We start from the raw sequence: 20143 nt of genomic DNA, 5'->3' as shown, positions 1-20143 counted from the left end.
ATTGCGAAGGAATCTCAGAGCAGTCAGGTAAGTCACCGACGCTGTCGAACTCGCGAAAAGGACGAGTCTCGCCTCGTCACAGCTCAAAATGACGTACCCGGTCCCCGTAGACGGCCAGGGTGAGTAGGATTGGACCGCGCCGGCTAGCCGTATGCCCTTGAGGGTCGCGTGCGGGTGCTGTGCGGCTGTTTATCTTGATGACTGGTCACCGCAGTTGAATGGGGGCTTGACTTCAGCCGCTTCGACTGCCTTGTCGTCGTTGTTTCTGGGCTGACTCGCCTGGTGCAAGGGCGAAACAGGAACCCGGCCGGAGAGTGAAGGAGTAGAAACATCGAGTTCGTCAGCATGAGAGAAGAGACGAGCCATTATGTATGCGTAACCCGTCCTCGGTCTCGGACCCTTTATCCATGTCAGTCCTTGACCCTTCCCAGAAAGCGTGTGTTAGCTTCGGTTATTGTCCAGGGCGAGAGGCAGAATTCCCTCCTGGGGCCGCCGGTAACTCCGGCCGCCGTCAGCCTCGTAGGGACGGTTGCTGACACCAGCAGCTTTGTTGTCTGTCAGTGGCTTTGGAAACGGTCCGAAGTCCTGACTCTAACAGCGGTATCTCCCAAGGTTACATTCCACCGTAGGTACCTGCCCACAGTACTTTAGCGTAGCGGAACAGGTACCCAGGTACCGTTCCCAGCCACAGCGCCGCGCCACATTTCGATGGCATCAGCAGCTTGGGAGCCTGCCGACAGTAAGTCAGTCAATGATTGAGCTTCGCTTCTGATCGCAGCTCCCCTCCAACCATCCACCCAACTTCAACATCTCGACACCAGCACTACTCCGCCCTCCACACACCACCTTGCACACACGCCTAATATCCGCTTGGACAAAGCTCGCGGTCATCAGCGACCTCACACATTCAGCATCAACAGCAATGGCATCATCACAACCCAAGAAGGACGACAAGCCGACGCCCTCCAACGAGGCCAAGCCCGAGGAGACCCAGCAGAAGTCGGCCGCCGCGCTCGAGGAGGATGATGAGTTCGAGGACTTCCCCGTCGAGGGTACGCGCCAGCCCATTCACTTTGCGTCATCCACTCCCTGAGATAATCGCATGGCTGACCCCCCAAGCAGACTGGCCCGTAGAGGAGACCGAGGCGGCCAACAGCAGCGAGACCAAGCACCTGTGGGAGGAGTCCTGGGACGACGACGATACGAGCGACGACTTCTCCCAGCAGCTCAAGTATGTCACGCCACTGCAACCAACCGACACATATATTCAATACACCTATACATACACATTCATCCCCTCTCCAGGCATTCGTCGCCTAGCTTTGCTTGCATAGGGTACCTAGCTGACCGCTCTGCTCACGTCACAGGGAGGAGCTCAAGAAAGTCGAGGAGTCAAAGCGCCGGAGATAGGAGACGGGCGCAGCGAGTGAGCCTGGCGCACAGAACCCTCCTGCGGGACAGCACGGCGGCGACGGCACGGGACACAGTGACAGCGAGGCTGGGATGAGCCAGTCCTAGGAGATGCTCAGCCCGGATCACGCAAGCGCCTCGGCGGACGGCGTTGATGGCGCTTCTGATGAGGACTACGTCAAAGTGGGCGGACGGCATGAGGGGGCGCAGGATGGAGAGTCTTAGAATCTGAACGAGCCGCGTTCGCGCAAAACAGTACTGAGGCATATGAGACGTTTCCGACAGTGCTGGCAGTGAGGGCAGAAATGACACGATAGACTACATTCGACGGCGAGTAGACGAACGTGACTGCTATAGGGCTAGTTCTTTCACGCTCTCATATTACAACAGGCTCGGCGTTAGGCATGAACAACGTGGGACGCATTTTACATTCTATAATGGGTTTTACCCTTGGAGTCGTGACACTAAAGACTAGCCTTGTCCATCATCCGGCCTACCATTTTGCCGTTGTGGATCCGAGGAGCCTGAGAGAACCCTCATTTGCTCGACAGGGCGGTCACACCGGGCAGCTCCTTGCCCTCGAGCAGCTCCAAGCTGGCACCACCGCCTGTTGAGACGTGGCTGAGCTTGTCCTCGACGCCGTACTTGGCCGCCACGGTCGCCGTGTCACCACCGCCGATGATGACGATCTTGCCGGACTGGGCACCCTCCACAGCGGCGTCCAGGGTGGCCTTGGTGCCGCTGGCGAACTTCTCGAACTCGAACACACCGGCGGGGCCGTTCCAGAGGATGGTCTTGGCCTCGGCGATGGCAGCCTTGTACAGCTTGACGGACTCAGCACCGCAGTCCAGGCCCATCCAGCCCTCTGGGATGCCCTCCTTGTCCGTGGCCGTGCCAGTGTTGGCATCCTTGTCGAACTTGTCGGCCGTGATGAAGTCCACGGGCAGGACGACCTTGACGTTGTTCTTCTTGGCCTTCTCGACCAGCTGGGGCACGGTCTTGGCGCCGGCCTCGTCGAACAGCGAGTTGCCGATGGACATGTTGTCCAGGGTCTTCTTGAAGGTGAAGGCCATGCCGCCCGCAATCACGAGCGTGTTGACCTTGTCCAGCAGGTTGTCGATCAGCTGGATCTTGTCAGACACCTTGGCGCCACCCAGGATGGCCAGGAAGGGCCTCTGGGGGGACTCGAGGGCCTTTGCGAAGTAGTCCAGCTCCTTCTTCATCAGGAAACCGGCAGCCTTCTGGGGCAGGTCGACACCGACCATGGAGGAGTGTGCACGGTGGGCGGTACCGAAAGCGTCGTCTGAAGCTATTGTTAGTACTCGTACTTGACACATGTGGGTGGAATCTTTAACTGACTGATGTAGACATCTCCCAGCGCTGTGAGGCCCTTGCGGAACTCAGCAACCTTCTCCTTGTCCGCCTTGACCTTGTTGCCGTCCTTGTCCTTGGCAGATCCCTCCTCCTCAAGGTGGAACCGCAGGTTCTCAAGCAGCACAACGCCGCCACCCTCGGTCTTGTTCACGATGGCCTCGACCTCGGGGCCGACGGAGTCGGGGGCGAAGGTCACAGACTTGCCCAGCAGCTTCTCGAGCTCGGGAACGACTGGCTTCAGGCTGTACTTGGGGTTGGGGCTTCCGTTGGGCCGGCCAAGGTGGGACATGAGCACCACGGCCTTGGCGCCGTTGTCGACAGCATACTTGATGGTGGGGATCGCACCGGCGATACGCTGGTTGTTGGTAACCTTCTTGTCGGCGTCGAGAGGGACGTTAAAGTCGACCTAGATTATGAGTAACGATATCAGCATACGATTCCGACCGGAAATATGTGAGTCTAAGAGTGGCCCAGATGGTCCAAGCTAGCCCGGGCATTCTGGAGCTCTGGAGCAAGCTCCCAATGTCTCGGGATAGCTAATGGGGCAGGTGATTGATCGAGAGCCAGGTTCAAGCAAGTCACATCAGAAGGATGATGGTAGGAGGCGCAGAGAACCATGTGCCATGTTTCCAGAGAAAAGCAACAACTTACCCGGATCAGGACCCGCTTGCCCTTCAGGTCGACATCAGTGATGGACAGCTTGCTGGACAGAGACATGTTTGCGTTTGCGTATGGGGGTATCAATTGAACACGGCAGAAATCCTCTGATGTCGAAGGTGAATAGAAGGCGAGTGTCAGTAGAAGAAAGGTCCGTAGGTATTTGTGTATGCTTGACTACAGGTGATCTCTTGGTGAGAGGGGAGGGCGGGAAAGGTTGGGTTTTGAAGGGCTGTTGGGTGGGGTGAGGGGTGCTTTGGAGGGGCAGTATCTGAGCTTCCGGTGACGTGAGCTCTCCTGATCATTCCATGCGCGATATTTCTCGCCGTTGACTTGTCAGACTCAGGAGGTCCGATACCGTTTGACTTGGCAGATTTTTAGCCTTCGCATCTCGTGTTTAGAACATGCAATTCATCTAAGACAGGATCTCCAGAGTGGATAAACAGTCGACACCCAAAGCCAGGTTCTCGGCCTCTGAGCGAGCCCCTGACAACCTGGTCTGGACCAGTCTTGAACATTCCCTCACACCGGGCCTACAACGGGCCCTGGAGATGTTGACTACACCTCTGTCCATGCACGTTTCCTACGTCACGAGGGTAATCTTGGACATTCTGGAATATGTAATACTTTGTCTTTCGAGTACAACAAACAGTCCCGCCAACGCCGTTGAATTGATCCTGGGGACCGAAGCACAAGACTCAACTCGAGTTTGAAACCACAGACAGACCAACGCCGTACACAATGCCGAGAGACCTACCGGCCAGACTCTATTGTACGATACACCGTTGAAAGCAATGACACACAAGGGAAAATTCGTCTTTTATGATATGGAACCGTTCCTATCTTACTCCAAGCGGATGTTGGAAGGGCTGAGAGCGGCTGGGTTTGGCTGGGTTGCCTCCTCAGCAGCGTTGGTGAGGGAGAGGTATGCAGTCCAGGCGATACCAACAGTAGACACAAAAGGCTAGACACGTCTCAGCAACCTGCATCGGTGGGTGAAAAGTTGCTTCTGGGCAGAATGGTACTCACGAGCTGGAACTGAACAGGCATCAAGCGGAAGTTGATGACTTGCACCGCAGGCCAAACGGCGTAGTTGGCCTTGAGGGTTGGCACGTACATGTCGCGGAGCTTCGACATGACAGCACGTCGGCCACCGCCCTCGGCAACAGTCATGACGCTGAAGAAGCAGGCAACACCTATCGCGTTGTTAGTAACGTGCGCACAGACAGGATCAAGCCCATCTTGGGATTTCCAGAAGCACCCTCTACCCGGAGCCGGTGTTGTTGTCGAGGAAACGTACCAAACGGAGCGAAGATGATCTGGTCAAAGGCAACCCTCTTCATAGCAGGCCCAAAAGCGCTAGTCTTGGTGATAGGGAAGGTCCTTGACAGGAAGCTAAACCATTTGAACTGCAGGGGTGCCATGGCGAAACCGTACGCCATGAACCTCGTCAGACGCTCAAGTCGAACGGCGGCGGCAGGCCCTTGGAATCGGGGATCAGCTCCCGCTCGGTAAACGGGTCTTTGACGTCGAGTTCGTAGGCTGTATCTCTTGCAGCCGGAGATGCGGGAGCCTTCCTAAGGGCGCGCTGGCGGACAGCAGTGATTGACTGTGCGACGGTGTCGGCAATGCCTCCCAAGACGGCGTTGGTCACCATCATGGTGAGGACTGGGTATTGTCAGTACGAAGGTCGCCTTCAACCCGGCATCGTGTCAGGGAGACGAAGAGGTTTCGGGTGATGAACGGGGCTCGAGGCGATGATTGGAATGGCTGGCACATACCAGGTCGTTCAGCGTAGAAGGCATTGTACCTGGCGACGAGGCGGGCGACGAGTGTCATCTCGATGAGAAAGATGATGGCATGTAGGAGAGGCTGCAGACGGTTGCGAAATACTGTCAGTTTTGAAAGTCTGGTTTCAAAGGTACTTCGGAGATTTGTAGTGATGAAGAGATGGGAAGCTGAAGCAAGACGGTAGGATAACAGCAGGGTGAGCGCAAGGCGGTTGTGGTCAAGATGACGACAGCGAGTCAGAAAGGACAGTGCACTGGGAAGGAGAGACGAGGCCAGGTAAGACATACGACACGGTCAAAGAGGTATTTGCTGTTGATGGCGCGGGTGAAGCGTCGGCGTGTGAGTTCCCAAGTCATTTTGAAAGGAGGACGAGGTGGCCGGCTAAGACAGGAGAATTAAAAATCGAAAGCGGTCCAAGAAATTGATTATGACGACGGCGTTGTGTTTGCCGGTGGATCTCTCGGGGGCGGGTTGGGCTTTGGCAGCTTGGAACAAGTGCGTTCTGGGAGGACCACAGTAAGCCGCGACAAATGACGTCCCTACTGCCTGGACGGTCTACTGTGTGCTGGGTTTCCGCCTAGCAGAGCCACCGATCCCGTTTCTGTCGCAGTCGCAGGCGCAACAGGCGGTCGCTCGATTTCCCGAGTGTGAGACGGCGTCGACGTGAGCGTTGAGATCGAGAGAGGATCCTGCCTCAAATTCCCTGATGGCGACGATAGGCTGCACAGATTCGATGATGGTTATGGAGATGGTGATGATTTGAGAGAATTCTAGGTGCGGAGTTGATGGTCGTCTGTCGCCTTTGTCGGGCAGGTCACAGGTCGTGTGGCCCGCAGCCAGCGCATTGGATGTGCGACCGTCTCCGTAACCGCCAACGCGGACCCCGTTTCGAATCCGTGCCGTGTGCCTGGCGGCCGCTATCAATCATGCTGCGCTTGTCCACTCTAAAGTGGTAGGCAGCAGGTTTGGGGTCACCCCTGGCTGTTCGTTCATAGGGTTGGGGAACGGGAGCCGCCTCGGCCCCCTCGAGCACGCTGTGATATTAATATACCACAGACGACATGGCAAACGTGGCACTGTCGCTCCTAGACCACTATATTCTCCTTGACGCCCGTCGACGTGGGATCAGATGGCACCTCCTCCTCTCCTCAAGCTTCCCTCCCCCAAGCAGCCAAGATGAACCCCGTGGCTGCGTCGCAGTGCATCCAGAGCGGCCGTTAGCCCAAACCTTGCAACAACCAGCTGTGAAACCGTGCACTCCACTCGCAACCCGGATTCTCGGCACTCACATTATCCCAGATCTTTGGCACCCTCTCTGCTTGGGTGGCGTGCACCATGCCGTGCCTGCAGCCGCCTATTCCTGTCGCACATGACACTGCCGAAAGTGAGCAAGACTCTTCTATCCTCCTGGAGCTTATCCTCCTGGAAGCAACTTGGAATCTTGCAACTTGGGGGGACCACCAGGATTACTAAGGGATGATGGTTTTCAGCGCAGCCCCAGGATTATACCCATAAACACAGGACTGCCGGGGGGGGCTTCATATCGGGGGCTGTGCAAGTTGAAGAGGGGGTTCCATTAGACTAGGACGGCGAAGAGGAAGGGGGGACGAGAAACTTCCCACGCCGAGGTTGACGTTGTGGACTCACCTCGTCCTGCTCGGGATGTGAATACGCAATACGGACTGGTACGGCGACTGGACTATCGTCTGCTATTTCGAACTATTTGGTTGCTTCGGCGTACGCCCAAGGCCGGAGACAATGAGGTCGGCCCGGATACAGTCGACACAGATTCCCGGGCCGCTGTCAGGTCTACGATCCTTCAGGGCCCTCCCTATGGGGCGTGTGCCATGACAGGAAAGGCTTTCTCGACCAACAGCCTCGGTCCCTCGACCCTGCCTGTGGAACTCATTTCCCTTTCCTGTATGCCTTCTGCTGTCACCCATCAACTGTCATGCCATGTGCTTCCGCAACGGTTCAAGCACCCGGGCGCTCGTGGCAATCTCCGCCCAGGGCGGAGAATTAAGCAGCGCCGGTGGATGCCAACTTTTGCACCCCTGGCCCCTGGTTGGCGAGGGACAGCGGGAGATCATCTTCGGTTACATGGGCCCGCTCTGGCACACTATCCGGACCACAACCCAAATGCGGAGGTATAAGACCGCGACACTCCTAAACCATACAGGAGACGATGTCACTAGTAGGGAGATTAACGACGCTTTTGCTCCCCATCCGCGGCTGACGGCCCAGTCTGGACATCCGAATCCTCGCCGTCGCCACTGGGGGTCTCGTATCATAGCTGCTGACCGACGATATAAAGACATCCACCATGGCCTCTCATGTCTTTGAGTTGTCAAGAGCCGTTGTCTCTGCAGCCCGGCCCATCCCTCTTTCCCTCGCCCCCACCATAAGGCTCTCACATTCTTTTAAACCGACAAGATGAAGTCCGCAACCTTCGCCACAGCGGCGGCCATGGCTGTCACGCCCTTCGCTGCTGCTGGGCTCATCTCAGACCGTGCTCCTGCCGCCACTTGTCGTTGTCTCCCCGGCGATGCCTGTTGGCCTGCGACATCCTCATGGGACAGTCTCAATAGCACCGTTGGCGGCAAGCTCATTGCTACCGTTCCCATCGGCTCCGTGTGTCATGACCCAACATACGACGAGGCCGCCTGCACGGCTTTGCGCGACTCCTGGGTCCTTCCGCAGACACAGTGAGTTCTTGGGCTACACCCACACGATTTCAAGAGCCAACATCTAATCCCGGTCCAGCTTTCCTTCGTCGTCCTCGGTGATGCAGGCCTACTTCGCAAACCAGTCTTGCGATCCCTTCACCGACCGGACTACGCCGTGTCGGCTGGGCAACTATGTCAACTACGCCGTCGAGGTCACCTCTGCTCAGGACGTTGCGGAGACCGTCAAGTTTGCGCGCAACAACAATATTCGCTTTCTTGTCCGCAACACTGGTCATGAGTAAGCTGGATCCCCCTCCCCCCTTCTCTGTCTCTTTCACTGCGGTATCCCGTAGCTGACCGGCGTGAAACTAGTCATCTTGGCCGATCCACCGGTGCGGGAGCACTGGCTGCCTGGACCCACAAGCTCAAGGAGATCACCGTGACTGAGTGGTCGGACGACCTGTGGAAAGGACCCGCCATCAAAATGGGCGCCGGCGTGCTCGGATACGAAGTCACGGAAGCTGGGAAGACTGCCGGCCTTGTCGTTGTTGGCGGCGAGTGTCCTACTGTCGGCCCTGCTGGCGGATACATCCAGGGTGGCGGCCACTCCGCCCTGACGACTAACTTCGGCCTGGCTGCTGATCAGACGCTCGAGTTCGAGGTCGTCACCGCCAACGGGTCGATCGTTACTGCCTCTCGTACTCAGAATGCCGACCTCTTCTGGGCTCTTAGTGGTGGCGGCCCTGGGACATTCGGCGTTGTCACATCGGTCACCGTTCGAGCTCACCCCGAGGCACCCATCATTGGAGGCGTTGGCTTGCAGACCGCAGCCTCTTACACTACCCAGGAAAAGTGGTGGCAAATGCTGGACGCCTTCCACGGACTCCTCCCAGGCATGACCGACCAAGGCGCAATGGTAGTCTTCCTGTACGGGAGCTCCGTCTTTGCTATCAACCCTCTTACGGCCTACAACAAGACCGCCCAGCAGGCACAGGCTATCCTCAACCCATTCCTTGACGTTCTTGCCAACCTGTCTATCCCATACTCCCTGTCTGCTACCAACTTCAGCAGCTACCGCGACCACTACAACCAGTGGATGGGCCCTCTCCCTTACGGTCACGTCGAGGTCGAGTCTTACAACTTCGGTTCCCGCCTTGTACCACGCAACATCCTCACAGACACAGCCTCCCGTGCTAAATACATCTCTGCCATCCGTTATGGCGCCGACAACGCTAGCGTTCTGGCAGCGGGAGTGGCCCTCAACGCCAGCGCTCCTGCTGGCGTCTCTAACGCCGTGAACCCGCACTTCCGCAACGCTGCGATCCACGTGCAGTACTCTACGGCTTGGAGCAACGATCCCGCGGACTGGGACAAGATGCTTGCGGACCAGAAGCGCATGACTGATGAGATCATCCCGCCTATCGAGGCGGCCACCCCAGGCAGCGGCAACTACGTCAACGAGGTCGACTTCAACATTCCCGACTGGAAGGAGAAGTTCTTTGGCAGTAACTATGGCCGCCTCCTCCAAATAAAGCGCAGATGGGACCCCGAGGGCGTGTTCTACGCGCTCAAGACGGTCGGCAGCGATGCCTGGAATGTTGCGGCTAATGGCAGGATGTGCCGCGCATAACGATAGCATATAAGGATATATAGCGTTGTCTGACATTTACTGCAAATTTTTAATGCAAGCGTTTTGTGACCACTGCCAAGACTCTGTTGTAGGACCTCTACAAATTATTAATGTAGTCAGCAACAATGAATACCTACCTGGGTTCTACGACGGGAAGTGACTGGCCAACGAGCTATGCCTCAGTGGTGACGGCGGTATTTCTGGACCAGTCCAAGCCAGTGTGCTTCAGGGCGTGTCATGCCTGCCACAGAAGCTCTAGATTATTCCAATGGGTGCATGCTTTATCTCGTCCGACTGGCCATCACCCGCATAGTGGCAAATCCCACAGGATCCTGTCCAGATCTGGCAGGTAGTACAGCTCCTAACTTCAAGTTGGGCCTATCTCCGTCCGCATCCCACTGTGTTCCCTGTTTGCTGCGCCGCTTCTCGACATCCCCCGAAGTCAGCACTGTGGTGTTCGCTCTTCTCTATGTAATCTCACCTCATATTTCGGACGGCTGGGGCGTTCGAGGCTTTTATAACAGAGATTTTTACATCTTCACCGCGTCGATATGAAGTCAAAGACGCTGTCCACGGATACACAGCTCAACCAGACGAGTAAAAAATAAAACTCACCGGAATCTTCAGTTCAATTGGCCAGACTCTGAAGTACAACCGGTCCTGGCAATGACCACTAGACCGGATGGACCGATAATCCCCTGTTAATATGACAGCGTTCTAAAGTCTCCACCATTGACGCGCAATACCTGCCTCTCACTCAAGTCAATTCAGCCGTCAATGCTTCTTCAGCCAGGACCTTGACCATGCCAACTCTGCTCGGGTTGGCCCTTTTGGTCTTTCCTCGGCTGTCAGTGGCTTACCCATCGTTTCAATGGAACGGTCAGGAGACAAGGCCAATTCTAAGTCACCCTCACCCTGCTCACATAGCACCTTTGACTGTCCGGAGGTCTCAAGGCTCGTATTATGTGGAAGCAAAGGTGGGGACCCCTGAGCAAGTAGTCAACCTCCAACTGCGGAACAACTCAGGGACGACTATATTAGCTCCATCACACAATGCATCGTGGGATGCATTATGCAACTCCACACGGAGCGCCTGTGAGTCCGTTGTGCTTCTTTATGCCGGGGCGTCTGCAAGATGCTCACGGGATGCTGACCTCTCGGTGGTCGATTCAAGTCTATCATCGACTTTCCATCAGACAGATGGACGAACTCCATGGCACCCTAACAGCATTACCGGCTCTAACGGTGCTAATTACATGTTTCGCGATAGAGTCGAGCTTGGGGGTCTCGCTGTCGCCAATGTGTCAATGACACTAGCTTCGGGGGACAACACTGATTCGGGCTTTCTAAGCTTGGGGCACGCCGCAGCTGGAGAGCCTTCGAACGCCGGTTTTCTCACTGCTCTTGTGAATCAAGGTCTCATCGCGACTGAGGCATTCAGTCTATGGCTGTCTGGGTGGAGAGGCCACACCGGTCAGTCAGGCTCATTTCTTCTCGAGAATTGTAAAGTTAACAGCAGGCAGACAGTGGAAGTCTTGTCTTCGGAGCCCTCGACAAGAACAAACATTCCGGCAGCCTCAAGATTCTTGATCTGGTCTACTCGGACCTGTCATCCCAAAGGCCTATAATATTACTGTCTCATGTTAGAGCGTCCAGCCAGACTGGTGATAAGACACTGATGAGTTACGATGACAAGCCCTATCCTGTCGCCCTAAACTTAGGTATAGACTTTTCAACGTTTCCCCAGCATATCGCGGAAGCCATATGGAAAGAAGCTGGAGCTGAGTACTTGGGACGACGCGGCTGCCCTGCTGTTCCTTGCGCGTTGACCGGGACCAACACTACGTTCACCTATGGATTTGATAGCGCGAATGGACCTCAGATCAAAATGCATCTTTGGACGATGATCATAGCTCAGAAGACTCACGACCTGCATCTCAACAACACTGATGGCAAGGCTCTCTGTGTATTCTCAGTATTGAACTCAACAAACTCTATGAGCTACACCCTTGGGCAGGATTTCTTGCGCAACGCATGTGTGGTGTTCGACATACATAACGAAAAGATAGCTCTTGCGCAAGGAAAAAGCGACTATGATGCCCTGAACAACTCGGATTTGGTTCCATTCGAGGGGTACGGAGCATCAATCCCAGTAGCACAACTAGTCCCTCAACGGCCAAAGGCTGTCCCGGCAAAACAAAGCACAAATACTCTGATAGCCGCCACTACAAATTTGTACTCAGCTCTATTACAACCGGGTGCAGTAACCGTCACCCGCTCAATCATGGGAAAGGATGACGGTGGAGATCCTGACCCGCGTGGAAAAGACGATGCGTTCAACTTGAGTGGAGATTTAGGAACCTGGTTGAGCATCGTCCTGGTAACGCTGGTTGGGCTAGCCGTCGCATACACGGCGAATTATCAACGGAAAAGTCGGAATCCACATGCAGGAATCAAGCCTTTGTGCGACGGGTCAAGTACCTCTGATCCCAGGGTGCAAGAGTCTGACATCGAACTCGGCTCAGCTCCATCAGCCACTTCAGTGCGCGAATCACGACCTCAAGCGCGCCCGCAGGAGTCTAGTGTCGCTTCCCAGGGCAATGAGATTATGCATACCTCGGCACACATGAGCCCTGCCCTGCCTCTACTAGTAGTGAATCAAAAGGATGAAGAGGAAGAGCCGAAATCACCTGCATTCCCGCCGGAAGCCAAACTCAAAAGTCAAATGCCGGAGGAAAAGATATTGGGTACGTGGTCAGATTTAAGGAAGACATACTTATGATAGGTCCAATTTTTGTCAATGGCGTTCCTCACGGGTCATATTTCAGCTACTAGAGTGACCCCGGACTGGTATTCCTGGGTTCGCCGGAGGTGCCACGTTCCTCTAGCCGCGCAACCGGTTCGAAGAGCAGAGGTATCCGAGTGGAAGAGAAGGTTTGTCGGGGAAACGAACCTGTCCCTGACCACCAAGCCATAGATAGATGCCTTGACCAGGCCGGGGAACCCCAATCTGTGCGCTCTCATTCTGCCGAGTGGTTCACTTGCACCATGCAGGCCAAGGCCCTACTCGACCCGGTCCGTGGCTCGAATAACACTGCAAACTCTTGACCTCTCTATGCAGCACAGCGGTGTGCACGCCCACAGCTGATTTAGACAAATTCCGGAACTCCTGAAGAAGCACATTGGTGAAGGCATCCTCATTTGTTTGCATAGGCACAACAACTCGACACTCGCGTCTCCCACTCAAAATCGAAATGCAGCATGGTTTTCTTGTTTACTTTTGGATGCCGCACAGTCATGCCCAAGCAGAGATCACCTCGCATACTCTCATCCTACGGGCCGATGTTAGACCACAAAGTTGACAGACAGCGTTACACCGCAGGCTCCGTGCATCACAGCCGCATCTCGGCACGCCGAAGAAGTAGCCCCTGATTGGGTCCCGTCAGCCTTGTTTGGACGATCACGACCGGCTCGGCAGTCGGCTCACTACCGTAACCGGTTCTTATATGGCTTCAGGAGCGGGTCTCGGTGTCTCTCGACATCATCCCAAGCCCCTAGAAAAGACTTGACGGCACGTGGTCTTGTGAGCTGTTCACACCGGCGGGAGATGCTTCGGAAGCCATGGATGGGCTTGGCCGTATTTCATGACACACATTATGTGACTTTCGTCGGATGTCCCCGCACTGTTGTCGTCCGCGACGGATGGCGGTGCTCCTATAGGCTTCCTCCCCGTGGATGGGACTCTGTATCCAATTGCGGCTCCTGGATAAGATTCCGCAGACGGTGAGCTGTAAACCAGGTACACACTTGCGAGACCGGTTCGTCCGATCCTCGTAATATTATCGTTCCTGCGGCGCCATCTCTAGCGACAGTAAGACAGGACCTACCCACCAGTCTACACGAACGGATCTTTTGGCTCCATGTGCCTCCCTGAGATGGCTGTTACCCGGGCCTGAGCGACGCTTTTCTATCTTGGTTCACGGCCAATAAGCTGATGGCGAGTCTGAGTAGTTACTGCTAAAATCAGCTATCGACTTGCCTCCAACATCCTTCGGACTTCATATTCTGGGCGCCCTAAGACATACTCCGATCTTACTGTAAGTCTTGGTAGCCGAGGGCCGTGCAGCAGAAGAAGCAGTTTCTACCACTCCTCCCCGAAGACTTCGACGATCAGTCAGAGTTAAACTAATGGATCACCGGGGGGGAAAGTCCGGACTGAAAGAAGAGAATGGAGGATCGTGAGGTTATAACACCAACGACTTGCTTCTGTTTTTCTCAAGTAAAAGCCAAGTATAGCTGCATCGTATGAGTGTGTCTGTCATAGACAATTGCATCACAGTAGTCACTACAAAATTTTCGAGCTTCATGTAATATTGGGAAGATTGCTGCCTCCGATACTTTGCACTCCTAGCCACAACTCGCCATCATGGTTCGTTTCGTTCACGAGACAGTCTCCGCTCAGGAGCTCGACCGCTCCTCTACCTACCCCCAAGTACTGGCGCTCGGGCTCCCACGGTGCGCGACGTCCTCGCTTCAAGCTGCCCTTGAGACCCTGGGCTTTGTTCCGTGTATGCACATGGCGCATGTGCAACCCAGCGCCGAGCGGCAGCGCCTCGTCACAGCCGCCGTCCTGGAAAAGGACACACCCAAGCGGCGCAAGATCCTCCGCCAGCTCTTCGCAGGCTTCGCAGCCACGGCTGACTTCCCGTCCATAATCTTCGCTGACGACCTCATGGATATGTACCCTGACGCGCCTGTCATACTCAACGTGCGCTCCGGCGGCGCTTCGTCGTGGCACACCAGCTTCTCGGAAGGGCTGCGCTTCTTCGACTCTTGGCTCTTCTGGGTCGCGACCTTCCTCGTCAAGTCGGACCGGGCTATGATGAGGATGATGAAGGCTACCGATGACCTGTACATGGAGAGATGGGGGATGACGTTCCGGGATCGGCCAATATATGACAAACACAACGAGTGGGTGAGAAATGAGGCGAGCAAGAGGGGCAGGAAGGTGTTGGAATTCCAGGCGGAAGATGGTTGGGAGCCCATCTGTCAGTTACTGGGAAAGAAGACGCCACCGACAGCATACCCGAGGATCAATGACCAGAAGACCATGAAAATGGTCAAGCGATTCATTATATGCAGAGGCCTATTCCACTGGGCTGGGTTGTTCCTCATCCTCTGGGTGGTGATGCAGGTTGGAGTGATGCTTCCACAATCTGGAGTTTCGTTTGTAAAGGCAGAAAGGGTCTAGACCATGGATGATACGCAAGCATGAGTGGTTGATAGGAATAAATCTGGATTTTGCTCGTTTCCGGTGCTTCAATACCACACAACCATTTGGTGTCTTCTTTCCGCCCCCATGTACCGTTCAGTACTATGTACCGGGCTATGCGATCTTGTACACAAGCTTCTCAGCGCTGACCCTTCCCTCCTGCTGCTCCTTGAATCCGGTGACGATATCGTTCAAGCCACCCATCTCGCGAATCCGATTGGGCTTGATCTTGCCGCTGCTGAGCAGATCGGGCAGCAGGCTAAGGTACTTCTCCCAAACAGCCTTGTCTCCCGGCGTCGGCCCGTCTCCGCAATTGTCGAAGGCTCCATACTTCAGAGGCCGCTCGAAGACTGTGTAGACGATGGTGCTCTCATACCTGACCTTCGGGTGCTCCAGCTTGTGCGGGAGCAGGCCGACGATGTGGCCGCCCTTGGTGGGAGACATCGCCTTCGCAATGGCCTCCTGCGTGCCTTTCTCAGAAATGCAGTCGAACGCGTGCTCCAGCCCGTCGTGGGTCACTTTGCGCACTTGCTCAGGCCAGTCTGCGTCGCTGTAGTCGACCACGGCGTCCGCGCCGAGGGACTTCAGCAGCTCGTGGTTCCTCTTGGAGCCCGTGGCCACCACGAAGAGGCCAGCAAGCTTGCCGAGCTGGATGCCGTACTTGCCCACCGAGGTGGTGCCACCGTTCACAAGAAAGGGGAAGGCGGTCTTGGCGGGCTTCGAGGGCTCGGGCAGCTGCAGACGCTGGGTCATGGCCTGCACGGCCGTTGCGAAGGCCAGCGGGATGACGGCCGCCTGCTGGTCCGTGACGTCGTCCGGGATCGCGAAGACGAGACTCTTCTCGACGACGCAGTACTCGGCAAAGACGCCGCGGATCGGGTTTGGCGGGATGCCGTTGGTGGATGTGCCGTGGACGAAGCCGGCGACGCGCTGGCCCTCCCGCCACGATGATCCGTTGGCGTCAGCGACGGCGCCGGCAAAGTCGCAGCCCACAGTACGGCCTGGAGGGGCACCGCTGGCCGCCTTCCAATCTGTGGGGTTCTGAGCACAGGCGGAGATCTTGACGAGGATCTCCCCCTCTGCCGCCTTCGGGATGTCGATCTCCTGAACGGCGACCTTGTGGTCCTCTTGGGTGACGAGAGCCTGCATTTTCGCCATTTTCGATTGTGTCCTGACTGCGAGTAATACAGAGGTAATTCGAGTTTCCTTCAGATAGACAAGGTTGGGTCAGAACGGTGGCCCTGTTTGCGTGTGAGGTAGGGCTTTCAGAGCTGTTTTGTCTTGTAGGCCAGGGGCTCAGATGATGATATCACCAACAGGTAACTACGTCTGTGGGGACACGGGCGAGAATTTGTCAAGGCCACGGCCCACGGGTAGACGTTGTTACAGCTACTGGTTGCTTTGTCATCGACCTGACCAAGCTGCAGGCATTTCCAATCGCCTGAAAATAACGTCTCACATTTTGAAATTCACAACTACAAATAGATATAGGCTCACTGCCTACCAAGGTAGCTAGGTGCGAGCTGCGGCTCCAAGGGCGCGATTCACACCATGGGTCCATATCTCAGCGCACAAACAGACCTTGTCCACAGACGCTAAAGCGGTCCCACCAGTACTCATCACAAGCCGTGTTAGTTGCACGTACGAGTTAGAGACTCGCTGCTTCGCTCCAAGTCACGAACGGAAGGCGCAAGCTGCGACATGTATCTCTGATGACGTGCTACGTTTCTGGCTAAATTGTTGATTAGCAAGCGAACTGCAGAGACAAGTGGAGCGATGCTAAGTGCGTGCTGAACTAACGTGCGACTTCTTTTGCCCGTGCATCTTCACGATTCGAGGTCAGCAGCTGGAACAGCTGGTCTTTCCTGTCGATGGACTCAGCGGTGGATCATTCTTCCCTCAGCATGCATATATCGTAATCACTAGGCGGATGAAACTTATAGAAATTGCAGGCTTGTCAGCAGTGGCAGGTGCTTCCTCAGGGCTACACTCAACCGAATGTCCAGAATTGTCAGCATCGATCCAAAAGGATCCGGAAGTCTGATATTCGTCCAGGCTCCCACAGGAATTGCGGAAAAATTTCAAATGTATTTCTACATCTATAGTAATGTGTTGACCCGATCGTAAGGTCAAGCTGTACGACCAGACACGGATGCTTCAGCGAGGAACGTCCCCACCACCCTTGCGTTAAACATTTGTTGGAACGCCCGAGGATGAGTATGTCACAAGAACTTTGGACTGATTTATAGGCTGCAATCAGTCCTCATGCAGCTCACAAAGACTGTCACGGGAGCCTTTTGTTCCCAGTGCTGAGTCGCGCTAGCAAATGTGAGATGGCGCTGATGAAACCCACTTCACAACTCATGTATGACGGGCATAGCCAGAAATACGCGGGTAGAAATCAGGGCGTCGTCCGTAGGAAATACACGTTACGATCTCCCCGGGCTCCGAAGGCCATTTACTTCATCAAACTTGTCTTCAAATTCAATTTCGTGTTTTAGAAATTAGTGTGGAAATGTTTCCTTAAGTATCAACTGAGCCACGAGTCCGTAACTGGCTGTCTCACCGGATAGGAGGCAAAAAGCCTGTATAGCTAATTACAAGCCACTTCTTCTATGCAATTCTTTTGGTAGCTTGTCGCCCAGTTGTCTTCAATTCGGCCCAAGGAAGGCATGGTTCATATGATCAGGGCCAGTGGAACGTCAAGCACGTAGTAGAAAATGGGCCATGTGTCACTCTTGTGTAGCGTGCTTGCGTACAGCAAACACATCTGACCAAGCGTGTCACAGAGTGCAGTGACAAGTTAATTATTCTCGAAAGCATATAAACCATCTCATATTGCCTTCGTCGGGCTGCGTCTCCATATTCTGCATCTTTCCTTGACCCCATTGGTCTTTCCGGCGAAACGAACAACCTGCCTGCGAATCCCGATACGGACTCTTGTGTAAAATGTTGATTCTATCCTCATTGACGGTACTCTTCGGCATTGCGGTGGCGAACCTGGGCTCGTACCGGAACTTCACCCAGACCTGCGAGAGCGTCTATTCCCACGGCGAGGAGCACAGAAACATCAGCGCTGTCTGCAGTCGGGATGCGACCGTCTCCCACCTGGATCTGAATGATTGCATTGGAAACGTCCAGGGCCAGCTTGTTGTGAGTGCTTAGTGATTCGTGTTTGACATTTGAGGCGATGCTGACTGCTACCACTGGCAGTGTTCGCATGGTAATTACCTCGATACCTGCTGGGACTGCACTTTCACCCAAAGCGGTGTACATGAGGCTGCGTGGCTGGAGTGCACCTGTGACACAAACACAGGCATATCTGAGAGGATAGCTAAGGACCTCGGTAAGAAGGCCAACGTGGCTCCGAAATCACGTATTAAAATCGATACATATAGACTAATGCATGTACTCCTGGTGCTAGATGACTGTGTGGGTAATATCAAAGGTCAATTGAAATGCTAGCAAGATTGAGCGAACATGTCCGCCATCGGGGGCTTTTGGGGTAGCAAGTTGAAAGGCATGAGATGTCGCCGCGCACTCAGAACGGGCTTGAAGGCTTCCGTCTTGTACTCTAGGCTTGCTCAAGTGCAAGTTGGCACACAGGCTAGATGTGCTTGGAATTTTTGCAATAAAAGACAGTGACTCATTTCTCAATGCCGTGTGCCAAACATTACATGGGTATGACAGAATTTATGAGAGCTCGTTTGGTGGTATCTTTACCCTCTACACGAGAACCCTATCGTATCACTGTTGTCGCAAGAGCCTGGTGCGCACTGGGAGCCCCTCTGTCGGTGGCCCGAGGCCTACAGCACCTTGGAAAATCTTGTCACCGAACAGAGTCGGTCTCATGTCGCTATTCGTACCCCTGAGTATGGAAGATTAGCTCTGGAAAGTCAGTGGGCGGAAAAGATAACTTACTGCAGTCGATCCCAATCTTCCAACGCGGTCACCACCTCTATCTCCCTAATGGTGAGAACGAGAGCCATCTTCAGCTCTACCATCGCGAGCTCCGTGCCTATGCAAGACATTGGTCCCCACTCAAAGGGCCGCCATGCATACTTGGCTTCGTCTCGAATATGCAGAAGGTCACCCGGGGGAGCTGTCCATCGCTCAGGCAGGAACTGTGTCGGCCTCGCAAACATTTCCGGGCTGTACTGCAGGCAGTCCACACCAGTGGCGACTATAAAGCCACCCATCGGGTACTCCACGCCGTCATTGCCTCGAAGACTATATCCTGAGTGTCCTTTTCGGATGCTCGCGGCGACGGGACACAGGCGCAGGCTTTCCTTCACCACCGCCGTGGTGAAGGGTAGGGAGCTCAGGAGGTGTGGTGACTGCCGCAGTATTTCGGAGGCTTTCCTTGGATAAGGCCCAAAGATACGGTTGTGCTCGTCTCTCAGCCGGGTGAGTGCATCGGGGCTTTTGTTAAGGAAGTGATATGCAAATGACATATTGACAGCAGTAGTATCGTGGCCAGCAAAGATAAATTGCTTGGTTAGTCCTACCACGTCCTCGATGAACTGGCCACTGGGCTCAGCCCCTGGGCTTTCCAGCTCAACCTCCTTGAGGGCCAGATCAAGGACAGTCTTCTGCGATGCTGAGTTCTTCACGAGGGAATGCCCTCTTACATGCTTCTGAATATGAGGCAGCATCACGCGTCTCAATGTCCGGTGACACTTCCACAAGTCAAGCTGCCAGAAAGGGTTGAGGCGTTTGTGAAGACTTGCCCAGCTCTTAAACACGAGATGCTGGCTGATTACGCGAAAAGCCTTCTGCATCTCGGTAGGCCCGTTGAGTTGTTCGCCCGGGCTGAAATCTCTAAAGCCATCCATCAGCTCCAGTTCAGGCTCTTTCTTCGATTGAAAACAGCAAACTCACAGAACAATCCTGCAGATGATGTCAAATGTCAGATCAACTGCCATAGGAAATAGTTGAAACACATCGCCTAACTGTCCATCCGCGCCGGCGTTTTTCTTCATTCGTTCTGCAAAGATCAACACTTCATCCACTGTTGGTAGGTCTCTCGTACGTACGATAATCGTATGGGAAGCAATCGTGTATTGGTATTGTTCTATCTAAGTTCTGAGAGGCTACGTGCCCCTAAGGGGATAACTAAAGTAGCCTTTTAAGTGCGAGGGTTGTACTTGCCAACACTTGCAGTTTTCTCTTCTTCTAATAAGTATATATAATCCTTATCATAATTAACGATCCTTATTATAATTAGCCCAAAATTATAATTTATTGCATATTAAGTATATATAACCTTCATTATAAAAAAGCATTGCTAAAAAGGCTTAAAATCATAACTCATAAGTTTCAAAATAAATCCTAGCAATCTTT

The 20143-nt window shown here is 54.5% G+C and overlaps 8 protein-coding genes across 8 annotated transcripts; 4 read left to right on the top strand and 4 right to left on the bottom strand.

Annotated features, from left to right (window-relative positions):
• Nucleotides 1-922: 922 nt before the first annotated feature.
• Nucleotides 923-1410, top strand: INS49_000926 (uncharacterized protein; the record flags this gene model as incomplete). Its single annotated transcript, XM_043161760.1, has 3 exons — nt 923-1052; nt 1123-1231; nt 1368-1410. The coding sequence occupies 3 exons, from the start codon at nt 923-925 to the stop codon at nt 1408-1410; spliced, it is 282 nt and encodes a 93-aa protein (XP_043030266.1).
• Nucleotides 1411-1946: 536 nt separating this feature from the next.
• Nucleotides 1947-3501, bottom strand: INS49_000925 (uncharacterized protein; the record flags this gene model as incomplete). Its single annotated transcript, XM_043161759.1, has 3 exons — nt 1947-2713; nt 2770-3190; nt 3436-3501. 3 exons carry the CDS (start codon nt 3499-3501, stop codon nt 1947-1949), a joined length of 1254 nt encoding a protein of 417 aa, XP_043030265.1.
• A 784-nt stretch (nt 3502-4285) lies between these two features.
• INS49_000924 (uncharacterized protein) lies at nt 4286-5280 on the bottom strand (the record flags this gene model as incomplete). Its single annotated transcript, XM_043161758.1, has 5 exons — nt 4286-4405; nt 4471-4637; nt 4742-4850; nt 4898-5109; nt 5223-5280. 5 exons carry the CDS (start codon nt 5278-5280, stop codon nt 4286-4288), a joined length of 666 nt encoding a protein of 221 aa, XP_043030264.1.
• Nucleotides 5281-7665: 2385 nt separating this feature from the next.
• INS49_000923 (uncharacterized protein) lies at nt 7666-9528 on the top strand (the record flags this gene model as incomplete). The annotated part of the gene is made up of 3 exons (XM_043161757.1): nt 7666-7937; nt 7996-8196; nt 8271-9528. 3 exons carry the CDS (start codon nt 7666-7668, stop codon nt 9526-9528), a joined length of 1731 nt encoding a protein of 576 aa, XP_043030263.1.
• A 4426-nt stretch (nt 9529-13954) lies between these two features.
• Nucleotides 13955-14779, top strand: INS49_000922 (uncharacterized protein; the record flags this gene model as incomplete). Its single annotated transcript, XM_043161756.1, has 1 exon — nt 13955-14779. The coding sequence occupies one exon, from the start codon at nt 13955-13957 to the stop codon at nt 14777-14779; it is 825 nt and encodes a 274-aa protein (XP_043030262.1).
• A 135-nt stretch (nt 14780-14914) lies between these two features.
• Nucleotides 14915-15958, bottom strand: INS49_000921 (uncharacterized protein; the record flags this gene model as incomplete). Its single annotated transcript, XM_043161755.1, has 1 exon — nt 14915-15958. The coding sequence occupies one exon, from the start codon at nt 15956-15958 to the stop codon at nt 14915-14917; it is 1044 nt and encodes a 347-aa protein (XP_043030261.1).
• Nucleotides 15959-17749: 1791 nt separating this feature from the next.
• On the top strand, nt 17750-18203 carry INS49_000920 (uncharacterized protein; the record flags this gene model as incomplete). The annotated part of the gene is made up of 3 exons (XM_043161754.1): nt 17750-17953; nt 18014-18146; nt 18199-18203. The coding sequence occupies 3 exons, from the start codon at nt 17750-17752 to the stop codon at nt 18201-18203; spliced, it is 342 nt and encodes a 113-aa protein (XP_043030260.1).
• A 344-nt stretch (nt 18204-18547) lies between these two features.
• Nucleotides 18548-19725, bottom strand: INS49_000919 (uncharacterized protein; the record flags this gene model as incomplete). The annotated part of the gene is made up of 3 exons (XM_043161753.1): nt 18548-18668; nt 18722-19621; nt 19682-19725. 3 exons carry the CDS (start codon nt 19723-19725, stop codon nt 18548-18550), a joined length of 1065 nt encoding a protein of 354 aa, XP_043030259.1.
• Nucleotides 19726-20143: the final 418 nt, after the last annotated feature.

Source organism: Diaporthe citri (assembly GCF_014595645.1).
Source record: "Diaporthe citri strain NFHF-8-4 chromosome Unknown scaffold_1, whole genome shotgun sequence".
Taxonomy (NCBI): domain Eukaryota; kingdom Fungi; phylum Ascomycota; class Sordariomycetes; order Diaporthales; family Diaporthaceae; genus Diaporthe; species Diaporthe citri.
Note: the sequence above shows the minus strand (reverse complement) of the source record. Positions and strands in the feature narration are given on the sequence as shown.